This window comes from Spea bombifrons, chromosome 4 (genome assembly GCF_027358695.1).
Source record: "Spea bombifrons isolate aSpeBom1 chromosome 4, aSpeBom1.2.pri, whole genome shotgun sequence".
In the NCBI taxonomy this organism is placed as follows: domain Eukaryota; kingdom Metazoa; phylum Chordata; class Amphibia; order Anura; family Pelobatidae; genus Spea; species Spea bombifrons.
The window spans coordinates 719,835-742,425 of NC_071090.1; the positions used below are offsets into that span (position 1 = coordinate 719,835).

The 22,591-nt window shown below is 50.0% G+C and overlaps 1 protein-coding gene across 1 annotated transcript; it reads left to right on the forward strand.

Moving 5' to 3' along the window:
* The first annotated feature begins 5,794 nt into the window (after positions 1 to 5,794).
* ETNK1 (ethanolamine kinase 1) lies at positions 5,795 to 14,850 on the forward strand. Its single transcript, XM_053462744.1, has 8 exons — positions 5,795 to 6,309; positions 8,730 to 8,989; positions 9,605 to 9,745; positions 10,056 to 10,198; positions 13,336 to 13,419; positions 13,579 to 13,739; positions 14,216 to 14,289; positions 14,607 to 14,850. Exons 1-8 carry the CDS (start codon positions 6,163 to 6,165, stop codon positions 14,677 to 14,679), a joined length of 1,083 nt encoding a protein of 360 aa, XP_053318719.1. The 5' UTR covers positions 5,795 to 6,162; the 3' UTR covers positions 14,680 to 14,850.
* Positions 14,851 to 22,591: the final 7,741 nt, after the last annotated feature.

Here is a 22,591-nt window from a genome sequence, read left to right on the forward strand (position 1 = left end):
ACCTAATCCATTCCTGAACTGGGAGTAGCTTGGGGGTCCGCGGGGAGGGGTAATAGGGGAAATTTGAAGGTCCCCCTAAAATCCGAGACCCACTTAATTCATAATTCACTTTACTTATAAACATGCCCCTCTGCCCCACCAGATTTGCTTAATGCCCCCTAGAAAAGCCTACTAAAGCACCCCCAGACTCCCTGGTGTCTAGTGGGGCCGGTTTGCCACCGCCTGCGCGATGCGCTTAGACAAGCTCCGCTGCCGGCACTTCCGCCGGGGCTTCTATGGTGGAGCACCGGAAGGTGATGTCACGCTGCGCTGCGGGGGATCTGGATCCTAACCCCGTTGTTTACCCGCCGCTGGCCTAAATAGAAAAAAAACACCCGCCGCCCAGAGCTGCAAGTCCCGGCCGCCGGGCGATACGAATTGCACATCCCTGCAATAAACCCCGAATATAGGCAGCCCCCCCACTTTAAAGACATAAAGGGGGGTGCGGCCTATATTCAGGCAAATACGGTATGTGTCTGTGCGTGTATATATGTGTGCGTGTATATACTGTGTGTATATACTGTGTGTATACTGTGTGTATATATATATATCTCACATATACGGCTGCTTTCAGTATAATTATACCCGTTTTCTTTGATCCCCGTTCAGTAAATATACGGGGGTCTCGCAGCCTTGGCCTCCGCATGGATTGAAGGAGTGATTTTGGCGCAGGGACAGCCGCGCATGGCCGGTGACATTTACGTAAACACATTTATTTTGGATCTGGAACAGACTCAGGGTCGGCGTCTAAATCTTGTCTCCCAACATCACTGCCCCTCATCTCCGCCTGCGCCTGACACCAGCCCAAGGGGCAGCTGTCTGTACCCCCATCTGCCCCGGCTCATAAATATATTTCCATCCTTGGTCCCCTCGAGGTACGGTGGGCAGCGAGGAGCCCGTGGGGACCCCCCCCCGCGTCTGCCTGGACCATCCCCACCAAACTTGTTTTTGATAAATCTCCACGAAATCTTCTCCGGGACTCAGAAAATAAGTGGATTTGATTAAATATTAATGATTTCGCTTTGTTGCGTAAGAAATCAAGTGGTAAAGTCCACGCGTTCCACGCCTGATTAAATATTTACGGGGCCGTGCGAGGCGATGCACGCTGACGTTAGCTGCTCGGTTCACACGCATTCCTAGTGTTATTAATGGGTCCTTTCTAAACAATTACCCACCATTCCCCGGGGGACGGAGTAACAGAGTAACACAGAGTAACAGAGTAACACAGTGATACAGTAACAGAGTAATACAGAGTAACAGAGTAACACAGTGATACAGTAACAGATTAATATACCACAGTAACAGAGTAACACAGTAACAGAGTAATACAGTAACATAGTAACAGGGTGATATAGTAACATAGTAACACAGTAACAGAATAATAGAGTAACAGAGTAATACAGTAGCACAGTAACAGGGTAACACAGTGATATAGTAACATAGTAACAGAGTGATATAGTAACATAGTAACAGGGTGATAGAGTAACATAGTAACACAGTAACAGAGTGACACAGTTATAGAGTAACATAGTAACAGAATAATAGAATAACAGTAATACAGTAACATAGTAACAGGGTAATAGAGTAACAATAATACAGTAACACAGTAACAGAGTAACATAGTAACACAGTAACAGAATAATTTACACTGTCAAGTTCAACCCCTCAAAAGTAGGCAAAAAACCCCAAACAATTCTCCTTTTTATATTTTTGTTGAACACAAAACGCTAAAATATATAATCTATAAATATTAAATATATAATGAATAAATACAATAAAAATATATGATAAAAATAAATAATAAAAAAATGAAGATTAGGACCAGGATTTTTCTTACAAAAAGCTCAAAATCTCCTTTATATTTGGGGAAAATGTCCCAAAATACGGCAACATTTAAGAGCAAATTGAGAAACAATCCTACAGCCGCCGATCTGACAACGTGATGTTTGCCATCCTCCGGCCGCCGTATGCACTTTACATTTCCGTGATGTCCCCCTTGCAAAAAACATGAAGGGATTCTGCCCCCATTTGCCCCTGCCCCCCCCCAGAGGATGTGTTCAGCCCAACAGGATGTGATCTATTCACCCCAAGTCAGCTCCAGCGCTGCCTCAGAGAATGCTGCCGGAGGGGGTCTGTCGAGACCCCTGGGCACACGCGTGGAAAATGCTCCCATTAGTTTCAATGAGAGCGCTTTCCTACTACTGATTGGCTGTTTCCAGCAGCCAATCAGTGACGTGAAACATTGGGACACGGACCAGGTGGGAAGCTGCAGCTTCTCCCCAAGGTAAGTAAAAACAAAGTAGCAGCGATCTCCACGATCCCAGGGGGGAAGGAGTCATTGTGGCCCCCGGGGCAGGTTTCTTGGTGTTTCTATCGATTGAACTCCGGTGATCTCGGTCTCTCGCTGGCACAGAACGCTCGGGCCCTGATAACTAATCTGCCCCGAGCCGACACGCGCGGGGTTATTTACGCGAGGCACATATTTGCTCGGCACGGGGTCACGCCAATATTTGCCCTCCAGCCATTCAGTAGCCGACACCTGAGATGTGATTAATGGGCCGACGGAAAGCGTGAATGTTTAGCTGTTCTTATAGCGGACGGCCGTCTGGAGGCGTGTCAGTCTGTAAAGCAGCCGCCGGCGCCCACGTCTGTTAAGCCCTTTTTATATAAAAGCCAAGATTTGCCCCATAAATAACAGAAAATGTAAAAATAAATGTTCTTTCATTAAACAGTTTCTTTTAATATTATTATTAACTTGTATAGCGCCATCATATTCCGTAGCGCTGCAGATTGTTGCTTTGGGACGTCAATAAAGCGGCGAGGCTTCTATATCGCATCATAAAAGATTATTGGAAATTGTTACATTTCCCCAGAATCGCTAAGAAAACGCTTGGTCCGGATTGGCCGCGCTCCTAGAATTGTCCATTAAGTGGCCTGTAATAATCCGCCGGCTGATACTGATAGTCGTCATGGTTACCTCATTTACCGGCTCCTAAAATAGCACAGAAATCATTGTAACCAAGAAAAAAAAACGAAGAAAGAAGGAAACATCCGCCGGATCTCGGAATCTTCTCTGTAATAACAGCAGCTGATCCGCGCGGCCTGGGGGATAGAGGTGAAGCAACGCGTTATATAGGGTATTACCCTATATAAACCATTACACAAAACACTCTTCTTCAGCTGGTCTGAGAACTTCCATCACGTAAAACACGCTGCCGGTACCTTGTGGGGGTCAGACACATCGTTCCATTACGTTACCGAGAGGGTGGGAGATAAGTGGAACAGCCTCCCGGCAGAAGTGGTAGAGGGTAATACAGTGAGGGGATTAAACATGCATGGGATAGACATACGGCTCCTGAATCTAAGACGAGACCAACGACTGATTAAAATTTGAGTCGTTACAGCGGGCGAAACGGGCGACTATTTTCATGGTTTAGCGAATAAGCCCCTTTGGAGAAGCGGCGCGGCCGTAACGAACACGCCCCCCCCACGTTACAAACACAGCTTTAGAGAAGCGGGGATTCCGTTACGCGGTCACACCAAGGGTTAATAGACAAATACCCTCTTGCCCCCCCACGCAGGTTAAAGGTCACTTTATCTCATCAAAGGGAAGTCATAAAAAATAAGAGAAACTTTGTGTTTTGGACTTTCACGTGTATTCATGCGCAGAGTACATACCGGGAAACCGATGACATCATCGTCAGACAAACGTTAACCCTTCAAGTAACCATCACACAGACCCTATCCCAGTGAGCCATTAATGGCGGCAGCCGAATGGTTTTAATAACGGAATGGAAACCGTGACTTGTCAGGAGGTAGAGATCTTCTGAATGGAGTCACCTGTGTTCAAGCAGGGATTCCAGCTGTGATAAAGCACCAGATGTCAATAACTCAGAGAACAATATGAAGGAGTCGGCTCCGGACTGTGTGATCAGGGAATCTTCACCCCAAGACTGGGGTAAAAACCCTGAGAATCTGCCCATTCACCCCGAGACTGGGGTAAAAACCCTGAGAATCTGCCCATTCACCCCGAGACTGGGGTAAAAACCCTGAGAATCTGCCCGTTCACCCCGAGACTGGGGTAAAAACCCTGAGAATCTGCCCGTTCACCCCGAGACTGGGGTAAAAACCCTGAGAATCTGCCCATCACCCCGAGGCTGGGGTAAAAACCCTGAGAATCTGCCCCTTCACTCCGAGACTGGGGTAAAAACCCTGAGAATCTGCCCATTCACCCCGAGACTGGGAACTGGAGTCTCCGATAAAGTTGAGAATGACCCCAGCATGCGCGGAGTTCTTTCCCACCCCGATCATTATTAATTGCCCCGTGACTCGGGTCTCAGTAAGGATTTTGAGTGCCGTGTGACTGAGGATTTGATCACAGTCCCGACGTTGGAATTATTCTGCTGATACAGAGTCAGCTTTCTGGACGTTTAACTCTCGTGATGCCAACAACCCCCATTCTGCCCCGGATATGATTTAATCCTCTGAATTGTGCCTCCGGCCAGCGAGGTAAACCGGGAGACGCTCCGGACACTCCCTGCTCAGAGCGGGCACTGCAGAGCGAGCAAACACTCACAACGGGCACTAGAGAGCGAGCAAACACAGCAGGCACTAGAGAGCGAGCAAACACTCAGAGCGGGCACTACAGAGTGAGCAAACACTCAGAGCGGGCACTGCAGAGTGAACAAACACTTAGAGCGGGCACTGCAGAGTGAGCAAACACTCACAACGGGCACTAGAGAGCGAGCAAACACAGCAGGCACTAGAGAGCGAGCAAACACTCAGAGCGGGCACTACAGAGTGAGCAAACACTCAGAGCGGGCACTGCAGAGTGAGCAAACACTCACAGCGGGCACTAGAGGGCGAGCAAACACAGCGGGCACTAGAGAGCGAGCAAACACTCAGAGCGGGCACTACAGAGCGAGCAAACACTCAGAGCGGGCACTACAGAGCGACCAAACACTCAGAGTGGGCACTACAGAGCGAGCAAACACTCAGCGGTGGCGCTACAGAGACTACAGAGGGTAGAAACCTTCAGCATCTCTGCCTGTCCAGGGGGCATGACGAGTGGCTTAGGGGTTATGACCGGCCCCGAGTCCCATGAGGTTGAGTGGCTCTGCACCCTCGGAGGCTGGAGTATAATGGGGAGCAGAGTATCTGTGCCCTCTTACTATGATGTCATACCCACACCATTGCCGGCGACTGCGCTTCCTGCCAGGGAGACACCGAGCGCACGCTCACGAGAGACACGATGCGGGAAACAGATTATAGCATTAGTGCGCCGCTGCTGGTGCCCGGATCCCCGGCGTCTCCCATTCGGCTTCCCGTCAGGTAACGGATTGCAGCGGATTTCTCCTGATGGTCATTATTACATGTTAGTAACAAACATTATTACATGTTAGTAACAGACATTAATTATTACATGTTAGTAACAGACATTATTACATGTTAGCAACAGACATTATTACATGTTGGCGAGACAGTGTTACATGTTAGTGACAGAGATTATTACATGTTAGTGACAGAGATTATTACATGTTTCTGAGATACTATTACATGCTAGTGGCAGACATTACATGTTAGTGACATACATGTTACTGGCAGCCATTACATGTTAGTGACATACATGTTACTGGCAGCCATTACATGTTCCTTGGTCACAAATCACATGCAGTCATGACATGTGTCTGCAGCTCTAGTACTCTCACTGACAGCTCTCGGTTGACGTCACTGCCCCGCCTGCGGTGACGTGAAGATCAGGCGACACGTAGCGTCAGCGGTCGGAGGGGCGTTTCGAGGGGGTGTCTGGGCGTTTCGGAGGCGTGCCCGGTGTGGACGGGGCGTGCCGTAGGTGTGAAGGGACGTGTCGGGGGTGTGTCCGTGAGCCTGAGTGGAATTTTCCGAGTGAGCGGCACATATACCGGGAGTGCGCGCGCGCGGAGCCGGCTGTGACAGACCCGAGAGCCTCCGTGGTTTGTGTTTCTCTGCGTTTCACCCTCAGTGAGCTATTCGCGCGGACTCGGTGTGTGTCCACTGTCACGCAGGACGTGTTCTCGCGCAGTTCTCCTCCTCCTTCTCCGTGTCCCCCGCTTCCTGTTCCCCCGGAGCCCCGCGGCCCCCGTAATGGCCAATTACATTCACGTACCGCCCGGAGCCCCCGAGGTGCCCCGATTGGACTTTACCGTGCTGGAGAGCGGGTACCGGGAGGGAGCGCTCAATCTGCTCAAGAAGCTCAGACCCGACTGGAGGCCCGAGGAGGTCACCACCCAGGTACCGGGCCAGGGAGGGGCCTCACTGGGAGGGGAAACGGGCAACTGAGGGACTACTGGAAGGGAATGAGGGCCTTGGTGGCGGATAAATGAGGGGGGAGGTACTGGGTGAGAAATGGGGTATTGGGGAGAGAATTACTGGGTGGGGTATTTGGGGGAGAATTACCGGGGGTTACTGAGGGGATGTTGGGGTTGAGGGGGTGACAGAAGAATCATGGCCATTTTGGGGATGGGGGGCTGTTGTAATTGCCGGAAGCTTCTCCACAGGCAGAGGTACCCCGGGGATGGCATCGTTACACGCGGGTTTATTCGGATATCTCAGATAAGGGCCACTCGGAACGTGCCGGAAGAATCCATATTATCGCCCTCTTTCTATATAGGGCCGGTGGCGGTGTCTGGGCCCAGCACCGTCCGGCTAATCGCGGGGCTTGGCGGCTCTGCGGCTTTACTGTTACGGATCTTTCCGGCTTCTTAACGGCGTTTATTAACTAAATGGTGAGTCGTTGGCATCGAACGCTTGGCTTCATCACCCCATTAGCCAACAGGTCACCGACACACTCTCCTTGGTTACGCTGTCGCTGCCGACGGCCCTTGCGGGAAGCTGCAGCAGAACACGGCTACCAGGAGAGAGAATTGGTAGCCGCGCGTCGACTGACGGCACTAAACCCAAATCCAGTAAACTCTCAGACACCGGTACGCTTTACTGGTCCCGGTATAACGGGCGCACGGACGTCCACTAATCCCAAGCCTCTGAGCTTTCGTGGAGGGGGTTATTCCGGTGTTCTGCGTGGGGTTAAACCTGCACACGCTGTGAACACGGAATGTATATGGAAGATGCGCGGTTGCGGCCCCCCTTCTGCCTTCGTGGTGCGGATCCTGTTTATATGGTCAGTGTTGGAGGGCCCCGGGCCCCAGCTGAGTACTGCCCCTGTGCTGCCTGTGGCTGGGGGTTCAACTCTTACAGGAAGCTGGTTTTGTTGCCCTCTTGCCCCCCCCAGCACCTCATCGCCGTTTACCCCAAAAGCTTGGAGGAGAATGAATGGAAACGTCCCGCAGGAAGCCGGCCAACTCCTGGCGCCCCGCCTGCTGTCTCCAGACCGGCGGCCATGTGTCCGGCAGAGGGCCCGACGGGGCTGCGATGGAGTGTGGCCCCTGGATGGGTCCGCAGTGCCCCAGGTGGGGCAGATGTCAGACTCTCCCGTTCCATTCCCACGGATGGGGTCCGCGCTCTCGTTTAACCCCTCTGCTCCCTGTTTGCTTTCAAAATACAAACACTGACTATGTCGGGGGTAACCCCCCCCCTGTGGTTAGGGGGGATTAGCTTGCCTTTAGTGATTGGTTATTGGACGGGGGCCACGTGCCGGGGGCCATATGTCAGCTCGGGGTTTATTTACCCCACGCGTTTGTTTGCTCAGTAAATATCCGCGTGTCCAGCGCATTTGATTACGTTCTTTTTCTGTCCCATTGATTTGCATGCGTGTGCTTACGTGTCCTACCTGTGGGGGGCCAGAAGGGCCCGTTTCAAACACGGGTTTAGCTTATCCATTAACCATTTCCGCACCCTCCGGGAAAGCGGCCGCAGGAAACGCAGCTCAGTCCCTCCGATCGTCCGAGACTGTGGAGTCCTCCGCGGGGCAGCTTGTGAAATCCACCCCCGTGCCCCCGTTTGTGCCCCCGTTTAGAGATGGGGTATAACCTTTAACCCCTAGCGCTTGCCAGGAACCCCCTAGCCGTGGTCATTTTTCTGGAGATGTTGGTGGAGGGCTCAGAATATATTGGGGGGGGGGATCATATTTGAAATGGGGCAATAACTTTGTGTAAAGAGTGCTCAGCGTCTCGGAAGAGCTTAGCGTGTGATTCGTTCCGTGACTCACGGGGAACGTTGGCTTTTCTCTAACGTGTGACTGAACAGCGCCCCCGTCTGATGAGTTTCATGCCCGTGGAATGAGTGGCGGAGGTCTCGGTTTCCTGGTTACGTCTCAATCCGTCTCTTGACGTTTTTAATAGCGAGGCGCCCCCCCTCGGTGTAAATACCGGATCCGCACTTGGATATTCAGGGAGTTGGGCGAGAGACAAGCTCCGTGCTGCTCGGGTGCTGGCGGGGGGGGGGGGGGCTTGTGTGCCCTGTACTTGGGGGGGGGGCGGTTTGTGCGTTCCCTACTGGCTCAAGAGGGGTAATGCAGTACCTGCCAATCCGGAGAACCGTTCTAGAAGTGAGCTTAGAACTTTCAGCTTTCTTCTGGTTCTGTAAGATGTTCCGTGGCTCGTGTTTCAGCACCATCTGTATTTTTAGCAGGTTGTTTGCCTGCTTCAGCATTTCCTAGAATGTATTTTATTTATGAAGCGTAGCGCTGGGACTGTAAAACGTGTCGGTTAGAAGCGTTTGTGACGTTTTCTCACGTTTTCACCTTTTTTTCTTAGGTTTTTACGGACGGGATCACCAATAAGCTGGTCGGCTGCTACGTCGGCGACAGGATGGAGGATGTTGTCCTGGTGAGAATCTACGGCAATAAAACCGAGCTGCTGGTCGATCGGGACGAGGAGCTGAAGAGTTTCCGGGTGCTTCAGTCCCACGGCTGCGCCCCGCAGCTCTACTGCACCTTTAATAACGGCCTCTGCTACGAGTTCATGCAGGGAGCGGCGCTCGATCCCCAACACGTGTGTAACCCCACCATTTACAGGTACGTGACCCCTGGTGAGACGGCCCGACGGGTCACGTCAGGCTTTTATTTTCTATCGGGACAGGTCTGGGGGCCGCAGGACAGCGCCGGGGGTCTGGGGCCAGCCGCAATAATAGTGATTAGTTTCCTCTCCCTGGGAGCAGGGAGCGTCTCTGGTGGTCCCACAGACCCCTGCCAATGTAAGGGTGTATTCCGTGTCCTGACGGCTCAGTGTCTGGCCTGATCTCCTCTCAAGGTGACGGCGTTAATGCAGCCAGTGCTTACACAGCGAAATCCCACGTAAGGAGCTTTCAGCCCGTGTTACGCGGCTCGTACTGAACGGGCAGCAACACCGGCAGCAACAGGACTGATCCCGCGCATCTCGGATCGTCTGACGCTTTGATTTGTGTAAATTGGGGGAGAACGCTTCTTTTTAAAGGTTCCGCTTAGGGCTGTCGGTTTAGATGTAGCCGAGCAATGCAGTGGATGGTATGACAGGAAATGATGTCATAGTACAGAGGAAGTCGATGTATATCCTGACGGCAGTATGTCATGTGTGTGACGGCCCATGACCCCTGCTTGTCCTGAAGTGACCCCTGAAGTGGAATTTATATATTTGTCTTTTTCTCGTTTCAGACTCATCGCACGCCGGCTCGCCAAAATCCACGCCATCCATGCCCACAACGGCTGGATCCCCAAGTCCAACCTGTGGTTAAAGATGAAGAAGTACTTCTCTCTCATTCCAACGGAGTTTGAGGACCAGACCGTGAATGAGAGGTACGACTTCCCACCCGGGGGTAAACCCGCGTCCCAATGGCTCTCATCGTCACTTAAATCCACACATTTCTTTAAAAATGCGCTTTTATAGACGCAGAGTTGCTGTGATGGGGCATTTAGGGCATTCAAGGGGCAGATCCATTCTGGGTTAGAGAAATATCACTGGCTTCTATCGTTCTTACTCTTTTTTTTACCCGCTGTGCTGTGTAAGCAGTTTTGTTTTGCTGCTGGAAACTAAAATATTTTGGGTTTTGATTACAGAATATTTTATTATATAGTTTATATATCGTTTTTAAACTGATCTCGCCAGGTTCTTGCGTGAGGTCCCCGGCCCCGACGTCCTCCAAGCAGAGATGTCCTGGCAGAAGAAAGTACTCTCGAGCCTGGGGTCCCCCGTAGTGCTTTGTCACAACGACCTGCTGTGTAAGAACATCATCTACAATGAGAAGCGAGGTAAGTGTCCCCGGCCCCTCCGTAAGTACTTGCTTCGTTTAGTCTTTGTACGTTTATTTTTTCTGGAGCTTGGTTTTGATCTTCAGCCCGTTGATAAACGGCTAATTTTTCTGTCTGTGATATTTCCTTTGGTGAGTAGGGAAATAAAGCGTTACTGTTACTGCCGACGCGTTTTTTAATTCAGAGGATGAGTTTATTTTTAAATTAAAGCTGAATTACCGTATTTGCTCGATTTTTAAGACAAGGTTTTTTTTCAGAGCAAGTTCTCTGAAAAATATCCCTCTTATATCCGAGGCCGTCTTATAATCAGACCTCAAATACAGGTCTGCCTAAAAGATCCAGATCCCCCGCAGCGCTGCAGGGGACCCGGATCCTCCTCTCTGGCAGCCGGTGAGGTCTATGCGATGTGCGCAGACAACCTCCGTTGCTTCCGCCGGGCTTCTATTACTGGAGGTTGTCTGTGTACGTCGCACAGTCGTCCACCGGCTGCCCCCACTAGACACCAGGGTGTCTGAAGCACGGGGGGGGGGGGGATTTAAGAGTGGCATGGGGGAGGTATAAGGGCTTTCTGGAGGCAGTGGCATGTAGGCGGTTAAAAGGCATATTGCAGGCAGAGTGGCATATAAGGGGGTATAAGGCATATCTGGGGGGCAGATGTGCATAATCTTTTTTCTATCATAGTTGTCGTTAAATATGAAAAAATAGTTTACATGAATTAATATTTACCGGTAAAACTTTTTCTATAGGGTCCTCTTATATTCAGGCTTTTTTTCCTAAATTAATATTCAGATTTTGGGGGGTCGTCTTATAATTGAGCAAATACGGTGATTTACTGAGGCCCTGGAAGTTTCTCCTGATCAGTCTGTGGAGACTCCTGGCTGGGTAAATGCCCACATTGGGGTAAAATCTCTGCCCAGTCTAGTTTAACCCTTTATTACTTAGAGTAATTTGGTCCCCTCCTGACTATTGCATTTAAAGTCCGCTAGTGCTGGAAACAGACCCCGTCCGTTAGTGTATTACCCGGAGCTCACAGCACACCCGGGATGACCTGCTGACCCCCTTTAGTGAATACACGGGGGGGGCCCCCTTTGGGTACTGCACCCACAGTGAGTTAATCCTGTGTTTTCCGACTGTATGCTGTGTAATAATGTGCAGTGTCATATAATCCACGTCAGCGCTGTTTATAACGGGGAAGGAATCGCCTCGTGAGTTTAAAGTGAAACCGCGGCCCTCCTGCTGCTCGCTCGGACGGATCCCTGAGCCCCGCATCCCACCCGCTTTCCTGTTCATGTAACGTCTCGCTGTGTTCCTGACCTTCGTCACTCGCAGATTTCACCCTTGGATCGTAACGCCGGTCCACGGCTCGCTGGTTTCTGTTATGGCTCATAAAGCCTAAAAAAAAAAAAAAAAAAAAAAAAAAGAGACAATTTATTTAGGAGAATAAACGGGAAAAGTTCTGCCGCGGTGACTGTCGAGAGTCAGCGTAAGTCGGATCTATATAAAGATTGTCAGCTCTGTAGAAGAACTGGCCCTTTCCTAAACTCCCCTCTCTTACCGAGGGCAGTAACAACTTAATGGGGAGGAATAATCACGCGGGTCCATGAATGGGGCTCCCATAAGGCACATTCCTAATGCACATGTGTGGTTTATTTTAACGCGTAAACGCTGTTACGGGGGTTATTTTAGTTCATAGAGCCGTTGGCTTTTGGAAACCCCCAAAATAAGAGCTGAAACGTTCTGTCTTCCCCCGATGGGGCGCGTTGCGATCAGATGGAAAGTGCCGGTTTCCCTTTAAACGCCCGACGCGATGCGATGGTTACGGCCATTTGTTTTGTACGTTTTAAGTTTTGCCAAATTCTCTTCGTCTGCTGCAGATTAGGTTTGCTGCCCCTGGCGGCAGCTCCATGCTTCTTACAGGCGCTGGCCGGAGGTTTATCGCTTCACGTGCTCACTTGCGCCTCCCGCAGGAGAGAACGCACCCTGGTAACCGCCTCGTCACTCTTTACTGTTCCTTTCTGTATAAATTGATATATTTATATCGATAGAATGTATGTTCTGGTAGAGCGGCCGTGCGGAAACACGCGAGTTCTGCTGCAAACTCTGCCGGGCTTGACTGTGAATTTTACAGAGGCGGGGGTTACTTTGCAGCGTGACGGGGAATTATCTGCACGTGGCGATGGTCCGCTCCAGAATGTCTTCTTCTCCGGCAGAACCTTCCGCTCCGAAGCAAGAGTCCCGTTTAACCCTTTCACTTCCAGACGACCGCAGAACTTGTTTCTGCCCAGTCTGGCAGCGCGAGGGTTAAGCGGTTCTGAGAGCAGCCCCTTTTGCCGGTTCCCGAGCGCGCCGGGGTCCCGCCTGCCGGTTCCCGAGCGCGCCGGGTTCTGTTTGCGATGCTCAGACAGGGTCTCTTTTCTCCTCTTCTAGACAAATGAATCTGAAGAGATTAACTTGAACTTTCTGGGACCCCGGGGCCTCTAAGTGCGTTTCTCATCTGTTCAAATTAAGGTGGTTAATTAGACGACGTGGGGGGGGGGGGGTCTTCATACTTTATCTATTATTATTATTATTCTGTTTTATTTATTAATACCATCTCTTAATATTATTATTTCTGTAGCGCCAGTAATTCTCGCAGCGCTTCTTACTTGTATTCAGGGGGTCTGACGAGTCTAGAATTGACAGAAGAGGCGGCTTTGCTTACTTTACTGAATTATTGGGAATCGGGGTCTTTAAACTGCAGATTTTCACAAATAACCCAACAAACATCCGCGACTCTGCGCTAAACCTGATCAGTATCCTGCCTCTTAAATGGCTCTAAAAAGCCCCCTTTTGGAGAGTCCTGGATACGAAGTGTGTATTTCCCCAAATTCCTTCTGCGTCCTCCAGGCCTCCTGGTATTTGGGACTTTGGGTTAAATGCCCCGAGGGCACATGTTACCCCCTTAGGTAAATATTAAGTATTGCCCCCACGTCTGGGCCACGTGCTGAATCCCCTCCCCCGCGGTACATTTTAATGTAAAATTCACAGCCCTGCCCCCGCAGTCACGCGTGTAAATCTTAGGGCCGAGCAGTCGATGTCATTCCGTGTTCTTTGTCTTTACGAGGTTTGGTAACGAAATGTTCTTCTGATTATTTTAGGAGAGGTGCAGTTCATAGATTATGAATATTCCGGGTACAACTACCAGGCGTATGATATCGGGAACCACTTTAACGAGTTCGCAGGTACGGTAGCCGGCCTGGGGGGTGGGGGGTGTAATTCAGCAGTGACCTGGATGGAGCCTGGAAAGGAGATGGTGGCTCCGTAGCCCGGTGTGGTTATGCTACATGTTCCGTGTGTTTATGTTGGACGGTAATATCACTGTATGTGTCTATATGGTACAGGAGTGAATGAAGTGGATTACAGTTTGTATCCGGAGCGGAAGCTGCAGCTTCTCTGGCTGAGATCGTATCTGGAATCCTATAAAGAGTTTAAAGGGTTCAGCGCCGACGTCTCCGATAAGGAAGTAGAGATACTCTACGTGCAAGTGAATCAGTTTGCGCTGGTAAGCAGCCGACCCCCCCGTACTCATGTATAGTAAACGTGATGTAGATAACGTTCCCCTGCACCCTGTATTAAGAGTAATGTACTACTCTGCATATAACGTTCCCCTGCACCCTGTATTAAGAGTAATGTACTACTCTGCATATAACATACCCTGCACCCTGTATTAAGAGTAATGTACTACTCTGCATATAACATACCCTGCACCCTGTATTAAGAGTAATGTACTACTCTGCATATAACATACCCTGCACCCTGTATTAAGAGTAATGTGCTACTCTGCATATAACATATCCTGCACCCTGTATTGAGTAATGTAGTAATCTGACTGCATATAACATACCCTGTATTAAGAGTAATGTAGTAATCTGACTGCGTATAACACACCCTGTATTAAGAGTAATGTAGTAATATGACTGCGTATAACACACCCTGCACCGTGTATGGATTAATAGACCACTGTTTTTTTTTTCTCAGGCTTCTCACTTCTTCTGGGGATTGTGGGCTTTGATTCAAGCAAAATATTCCAAGATTGACTTTGATTTCCTTGGGTAAGTGGCGAGCGGCGGACCCAGCGGCGTCACGGAGGCTCTGGGGGCAGCGTCTGGACACGCGTGTGCTTTGTGCTGCGTTGCGTGCAGTTTTGTACAGGACTAGTTGGCGGTTAAGATGCCGCGTTCCCTGCCGGTGGCCAGCGGCGCATGTCGGCTGCACCCGGCGCAGCTCGTTAGACACTTGCAGCCAGCACCGGTATTTTGGGTGCAATAATCGCTTTATTTGCACAGAGACGTAGACGGCACTTTAGGGTTTAATCGATCTGCTGCTTTAGTAACGGAAACTCATGTTTTTGTGTATTTTTCCCCCATAGCTACGCGATCGTCAGACTCGACCAATATTTCAAAATGAAGCCGGAGGTGACCTCGCTGACCCTTCCCGAGTAAGAAGAAATTGGACGTTTCTTCATCAAATCGTTATTTTCTTTTCTTCAGAAGACCGTTTCGGGAACATGTTTTGTTTTGTCTTCTTCTGGAGGGCCGAGGCCCCTTGGCGTCAGAGCGATGTGCCTGTGCCTTTTATTGGCACCCAAAAGGTTAAATGCCTTGAAATTGAAACTAACAGAAAAAAAAGCCTCACTAATTTCCGCGTAAGCCATAACGTGACCCCCCCCGGCTGCTCATTGGCTGACGTGTCCTCGTCACGGGGCGCCCCCCCTCCATTTCGACGCTTGCCCTCTCAGAAGCCCCCGCGTGACTCAAAACATGTTTCCCGCGCTCTAAATGATTAAATGTGAATCTCTGCGCCCGGCGCGTCTGCCGGGGGTCCCGCGGGCCCCAGAACCACACTTATCATAGTAACTGGAAGTCTCCATACCTCATTGGATCGCGTGGTTCATGGTGGGCTGTGTTGGGGGGGCCCACTCTCGCAGCCCCCCCTCGCTCTCTGGGAAGTGCCCTCCGGCCCCCGAACTGTTACCCTGAGTGTCGCATGCTCACATGTAGCACAGATGCAGGCACAGTTTCTACCTGTTTAACCCTTTGCTTGCCGGAGGGGTACGCTGTGGCCCTCGCTCCCGGCGTCCTCCCCAGAGAGCCTCGCACTTCGTTCCGCGGGAAGCACTTTTACCGGGTTGGCTCCGGGCCGCGGCTGTAACTACTGTAAATGTTTTATTTTATTCTCGAGGCTGCTTCTCCCGCACGGCGCTGTCTCGTTCCTCCACACGCGTGACGCGCATTCCAGGCGGGGGAGCTCGGATGCGGGTCTGCCCCTCGCTGGGGTAGTTGCTCGGAGGGACCGCGTTAGTTCCGTGGATCAGAGCGAACGGACACGCTTGGTTCCGCTGTGGCTGTGAAACTCTTTCTATACCATAGGTGTAAATATGATCCTTTGCGTGTCTCACGTGTTCTGTGACCGTGTAATGAACGCGTCATGCGCCTGAACCACGCAAACAGTTTGCACTCTTTGGAAAGCAGCGGTTTAGCCGCCGCCGCGTGTGACACGTGAACCGGTCTCCCCGCTGCTCTGTTTTATCCGTGCATCACGAACTTACATGTGTTTGAATTTGTTCTAAAAGAAAAGAAAGGCGCGGAGTCTCTTCTGCGCCCCCCGGTCCCCTCGTCTGCCCCCCCCCCTCGGGCCCCCTCGTCTGTTCCGATTGGTGACGTCGTCGGCGCTAATTAACTCCGTGTGGCTTGCTGTGACTTTAGTCCATTCCCGTTGCCTTGCGTGTAGTGGGAGACGCCGCAGTGCGTAACTCGGTGCGGACTGGATGCCTTTGTACATCATACATGACCCATGTAGCATATTGTACATACGCGACCCATGTAAATAACTGTTTGTAAATTATATACATTATTCTGTTTCGTGTTACGATCTTTTTTTTCCTTTTAACCCGGATTCTTAAAACGTGACGCTAATGAAATAAACGACTTCATTTGGTGTGTGAGGTCACGGCGCGGGGTCCGGCGCTTTCTCCTCCGTGTTAATCACACGCCTCGTTAAGTGCTTTACAGGTACTTTTTGCCGAGGTGACCCCTGCGGTGGAGCTTTGACATCATGATTCTTATTTTAGGGGGAGGCTGAGAGTGATTAGACTGGCTGCGCCACAGCGAGAGCGCTGCAAGACTGTCAGCTCTTGCAGCTGTGTCCTCACCTTCGGGAAAAACCACTAAACCCAAATAAAACGGACCCTTTACCTGTCTTGTGGGGGCCACCTGTGTCTCGGATTTCATATGTAGATGTTAATGTTTCTGCGCTGGTGCCCTGACTCGCGCACGTACGCTCGTAATCCCCCCGGTGCGGAGCTGCCTCGCCGGGCCGTGCGTGGACTGAAGGCGGCTCCGTACCCCCGCCGGTTCCGGGCCCTCCAGTGAAGTTGTTTATTGTTTTTACTTTAATCTCGGAGGATCTGCTGCTTTTTAATGTTGATGTTTTATGGAGGGATCCTCCTTTTTTTTTTTTTTTTTTTTTTTTTTTTTTTCTACAGCGATCGTTTTACTTTGTGGCTTCTGCTCAGTTATTGGCGGAGTTTGCAGATTCAAAAAAGTTTTGGGAAGGAAGCCTGTGGGGTGCTGGGGGGGAATAAGTGAGCAACTACCCCACCCCCCCATTCAATAATTACACCCGTTTTGTCTGTATCGGAGCCGTATAACGGGGCGTAATAACGCATCCGCTCCTTCCTGGTACGTTTCATGGTGACTGAGAACACGATCCCCTCGCTTCCCACCCTGTATGTTCTCCTCCTGGGCTGTGGGGGGTCTGGTAGCCGCTTCATGGCCAGGATGCAGCATTATACTATAATAAATCTATATGTAATATAATGCTGATCATTGCAGCCAATGACTGGTTAAAAAAGCAGCTAAAAGGGGGGGTGGGATTTAAACTATTTAAAATTAACGGGTTCTTTAGTGTTTACAATCACACCCATAGTCTGAATGTTTACAGCCCCCGTTCCTCACCTTGCGGTACCTTCCCTGGGCATCTTTTGACAGACCCCTTAGGAATGGACAGACCCCCCACGAGTGGTCCCCGAGGACGAGTCTCCATGGGAAGGGCCCTCGGATCCCGCGGGTCCAGATGTCTCGATATGTTTAATGTGAATACCGACCAAAGACCCCAATGAGGCCGTTAAGCTGTGTCTGTGGATCTGATTGAGAATGAAATGGTTTTTAAAGATGGCGTTCAGGCTTTTAAATCTGTAGTTTGTGGCCCCCTGGACAGGACCCGCCGGTCAGCCCATAGGGATTTTAGCTGGAGCGTTAGGGACGCTGCTCTGATTGCTGCTCCGCATGTGCCGCTCTCGCCTGAGCTACGGTCAGGTTCTGCTCCCGGCGCGGCGGCGGTTACTGGATTCATATAAAAATGTCTTGTGGTCCGGGTGGCCCTTCCAAGGTCGGCTGGATGTGGCCCCCGCTGCACGTGCTGACCTTACGCTGCTCCACGGTCCCTCGCGGTGACCCATAAAATCTGGATGAATTTTGTGTTTTGTCCACATGGACCTGGGGGCCACAGGCGCTGCACCGCCTTTCTACTGTACATTAGTGGCTGCTAATTGTCTAATTCATTGTTGGTGGTTTGGGGTGATTTACGGGGACCGATGACCTTCAGCCATTTCTGTTCATTGAATGAAGGAATAAAAACTAAAGACCTGAATCTGTAAATATTTTGGGACTAATAAAGTGTTGTTAATGCTCCGAGCGTCCGTGTTTTCAATGCTCATCACTCACAGCTTCCTGGACGAGTCCCTTATCCGCTAAACACAGAAATTCACGATAGGGAAAAAAAGATGCAGACCGTGACGTTCATTGATGTTTAAACAATTGGGCAGGTGTGTGTAAAGGCAGTGTATGTGTATGTGTGTGTTTATGGGCAGGTGTGTGTAAAGGCAGTGTATGTGTGTGTTTATGGGCAGGTGTGTGTAAAGGCAGTGTATGTGTATGTGTGTGTTTATGGGCAGGTGTGTGTAAAGGCAGTGTATGTGTGTGTTTATGGGCAGGTGTGTGTAAAGGCAGTGTATGTGTATGTGTGTGTTTATGGGCAGGTGTGTGTAAAGGCGGTGTATGTGTGTGTGTTTATGGGCAGGTGTGTGTAAAAGCAGTGTATGTGTATGTGTGTGTTTATGGGCAGGTGTGTGTAAAGGCGGTGTATGTGTATATATGTAGTTTATGGGCAGGTGTGTGTAAAGGCGGTGTATGTGTATATGTGTGTGTAAGGGCAGTGTATGTGTATATATGTAGTTTATGGGCAGGTGTGTGTAAAGGCGGTGTATGTGTATATGTGTGTGTGTAAGGGCAGTGTATGTGTTTAAGGGTCCTGGGAGGGAGGCTAACTTTAGCCTTTTTTTAATTAAAAAAAAAAAAAAACTCTGCTGCTGTGGACTACTCTTCCAATGATGCTCAGTCAGCATTATGGTGGACCCCTGGCTGGCTGAGAATCATAGGAATTGTAGTTCACAGCTGGCATCTACAGCTTTACTGTTGACTGCACTTCCCATGACGCTCAGGCAGCATCATGTAAGCAGTCTGTCTGGCTGAGCCTCATGGGAATTCAATGTGTTCTTTATATTTAATATGCATGACTGTGCTGACAGAAACGAAGCGTGTTTTAAGTAGCGCTGCGAGCGCGGCGTTCTAAAGTGCAATCGCTTGTATCGGTGAGTTCCGCGATTAACAAAAAAAAAAAAAAAAAGTGTCCCTCTTTATATTTTGAGATGTTGGGAGGTTCGTTGATGCTCCCGAGCGACCAATCAGCTGCTGAGAGAAGGAACCCAAATCATTATAAAAACGGCCGCCCATTATTCATTATAATCACTAAATGCAGCGAAAAGCGTTACTTTTATTACTCAAGTATTTCTTTTTTTGTAGAATAGTTTTTCTAAGAGTAATTTCAAGGACTCGGCCCCCGGCCCCCGCGGCCCATGCATCCTGGCGCGCTCCTGCGCTGTATGTTAGGGAAGTTCAGGAAAGCGTGAACGGCCGGCCGCCAAGCTCTGTAATTGCATAGATCTTAATGTGGCGGAACTGCTAAGGAGTGCGACAGCCAAAGACTCGTTAACTGCGGGACGGGAGCCTCGACTAACGAGCGCCATTAATCCTCATAAATAACATCCGCCCCTCTGATTTATCTATACATTATACAGGGGGCCGGTCACTGATTTATCTATACATTATACAGGGGGCCGGTCACTGATTTATCTATACATTATACAGGGGGCCGGTCACTGATTTATCTATACATTATACAGGGGGCCGGTCACTGATTTATCTATACATTATACAGGGGGCCGGTCACTGATTTATCTATACATTATACAGGGGCCGGTCACTGATTTATCTATACATTATACAGGGGCTGGTCACTGATTTATCTATACATTATACAGGGGGACGGTCACTGATTTATCTATACAGTATACAGGGGCCGGTCACTGATTTATCTATACATTATACAGGGGCCGGTCACTGATTTATCTATACATTATACAGGGGCCGGCTCGCTGATTTATCTATACATTATACAGGGGGCCGGTCACTGATTTATCTATACATTATACAGGGTCGGCAGGTGCTGTAAGACGTGGCTCCTGTAAATGCCCCGGCTGTTGCACCCATTTGGAGGCCCTTCTCTGTGAAACGTCCCCGTGAGGGGCAGCCGACGTCAGAAACGCGCAGCTAAAGCTATGTGACTGGCAGCTGTCACCGCTCGTCCATCACGTGTCACGGCCGTGTCTATAGCGGGGTGTCTGCCAGCCACGCGATCCCCCGCTTATTGCCACCGAGTCTCCGCGCCTGTAATTGGCACCTGTGGGGCACATGAGTCCGAAATGAAAACGGATGATTGCGGCTCTCGGTCGCCCTGCCAGGCGTGGCCCCCGTGGCCCGTGTCAGCGGAGATTGATGGGCAGGGATTGTGACGCGGCTCCAAGTCGTGGGTCAGATTATGATTAATCAGCGAAGGAGCCTCAACCTGCGGCGGCCGGCCGGACGCACGCAATATCTGATCCGTCGCCACAGAAACGCGATTCACGGAAACAAATTCATCAGAAACATTTTTAAACTGAATGAAGAAAAGAACGAGAGCAAAGATGGAGTCACACGACTTACATACACATCACATACATGTTACATACATATTGCATACATGTTACATACATATTGCATACATGTTACATACGTTACAAACTGAACCTCCGCTCACATATAATGCCAGCGTATACAACGCAGTGTAACACAGTTACAGTTACCGATTCGTTACACACCACTCTGAGCTGATACTTTATGGCGATGCTAATGAAGTCCGTCCCTCCATAGACTTTCATTAGTCAGAGAGTCCGGCTGGGTGATTTAGACCGAGTAATTCTGCTGTTCCCCACAGGCAGTATGATAAGGAGTCGGGGTGTTTAGTAGATCGGGGATCAGATAGAGTGAGAATCATACAAACGGCTGAGAGAAAGGAGCGATATTTATGAAAACGTATTTTTATTCTGATATAGGGAATAAACAGGTTTGAGGCATTTTCTCCTTTTAGTTCTACGAACTGTTACTCAGTTTAGAAAACCACTTAAAAAGACTATTTCTCCCCCAAAACCCACCCGTCCGTCTCAGTGACTCCAGAGACCGTGACGGTTCTGGCTTCTTAATAACATTTGGAAAGTCGCGGCTATAAAATGCGTTTCCGCTCCGCATCGATCGATTCTGTTTTTCACCTGCATGCGGATCAAACCTGCCAACAAAAAAAGGCAAACTGAGTCATTTTCAATAAAAATGGAAACAGGTGACCCCCTTCAGCGAGGACCTATTGTTCCTGGAACGCGTTGGGCCGCGCATGTCTCCGGGTTTCACGCTCCGGCCGGTCTTCGGATATTTCTCAGACTGCCTGCCGGTCATAAAAAAAATACAAACAAAGAAGCCGTTTGTAAATCCTCCGGAATAAAATCGTCTGGAATGGAGGACGGCGGATTTACCGGGAAATTAGAACCTGAAACCATCTGCGTGTGGAATGTGTCAGGGCCGCGGCTACCGTGTAACATGTTACATGTGACTCGCTGACGGAGTATTACCCAAAAAGCCCCAAAACTGGAACCGTAACTGTAGCATGTGGGATGTGTAAGATGATGCTTCAGTACTAGGACCCAAGATGTGAGTCCTGCTCCAGTACTCGGACCCAAGATGTGAGTCCTGCACCAGTACTCGGACCCAAAATGTAAGTCCTGCTCCAGTACTCGGACCCTAAATGTGAGTCCTGCTCCAGTACTCGGACCCTAAATGTGAGTCCTGCTCTATTACTCGGACCCTAAATGTGAGTCCTGCTCCAGTACTCGGACCCTAAATGTGAGCCCTGCTCCAGTATCCCTGCTCATGCGCTATCAGTGTGGAGCTGTCCAAGGTATCAGCCCGAGGGATTCCCGTCTAGCTCTTGCGCGGTTCTTTGATCGCCTTCGCGTTTCATCCGCCGACAGCCGGTGGTAACAAAAGAATTTAATGAAACCAGGAGCTTCATAACGAGGAGGCCGCGGCTCGAGCCGAAGGATTTCACTGCCGAGGAACTCATCGCTGGGTCAGAGAGCTCATTCGTCTTGATTAGCGATGCCAACCTAATTAGTTGTGGAGGAAGCGGTAATTAGCCGGAGTCTCCCCATTAATCACCCAGTTCTACGGCCGACCGTTTTTTTATCTGATAAATGGGATGCGGCGAGGTGTGCGCGGGAATTCTCCATCCGCAGCTTGTTGCGTGGAAATTAAAATTTTTTGTGTGATTTAACCCTTCAATTGTGGATTTGTTAGAAGAACGTAGAGTGCGAAATGCGTAAAATCTAGTCTGCCTATTTTACCTGCTCACAAACCAGGTTTAAGAGATGAATGAATTTCATGTTCATGAGTCTGATATATTATGTACAGCGCTGTGGAATATGATGGTGCTATAGAAATCTAATAACAGGGTACCTGCAATCCCACATGTGGCCACTGGGTGGCAGCCTCAGACTCCTCAATGGTTTAAAATCCTTGTTCTTTTGCCCCATTCTTTTGCTGTAACGTTCACTGAATGCCCCAGCGGCTCTGTTTCTGCCCCTACATGTACAGTAATTCTTTGCCGTCTGGATGTATTTTATCTACCGATCTCTCTCCATTGCCATCAAATCACCGTCAGCTAAGCAGCTCTTCTCCTTCTGTCTCATTCACCTCCTAATACAGGGGCGTCCAACCTGCGGCCCTCCAGCTGTTGCAGGACTACATCTCCCATCCTCCTCAGCCAGCCCCTTAGCTGAAGGAGCATTATGGGACATGTAGTCCTGCAGCAGCTGGAGGGCCGCAGGTTGGACGCCCCTGTCCTAATAGATTGTAAGCTCCCTGAGCCGGG

Bases quoted from the DNA above. Each gene is read 5' to 3' on its own strand.
- ETNK1 (XM_053462744.1), top strand. From the start codon at position 6,163: ATGGCCAATTACATTCACGTACCGCCCGGAGCCCCCGAGGTGCCCCGA. The intron at 6,310-8,729 runs GTACCGGGCCAG...TTTTTTTCTTAG, and splicing joins CCGAGGAGGTCACCACCCAG to GTTTTTACGGACGGGATCAC. The intron at 9,746-10,055 runs GTACGACTTCCC...TGATCTCGCCAG, and splicing joins GACCAGACCGTGAATGAGAG to GTTCTTGCGTGAGGTCCCCG.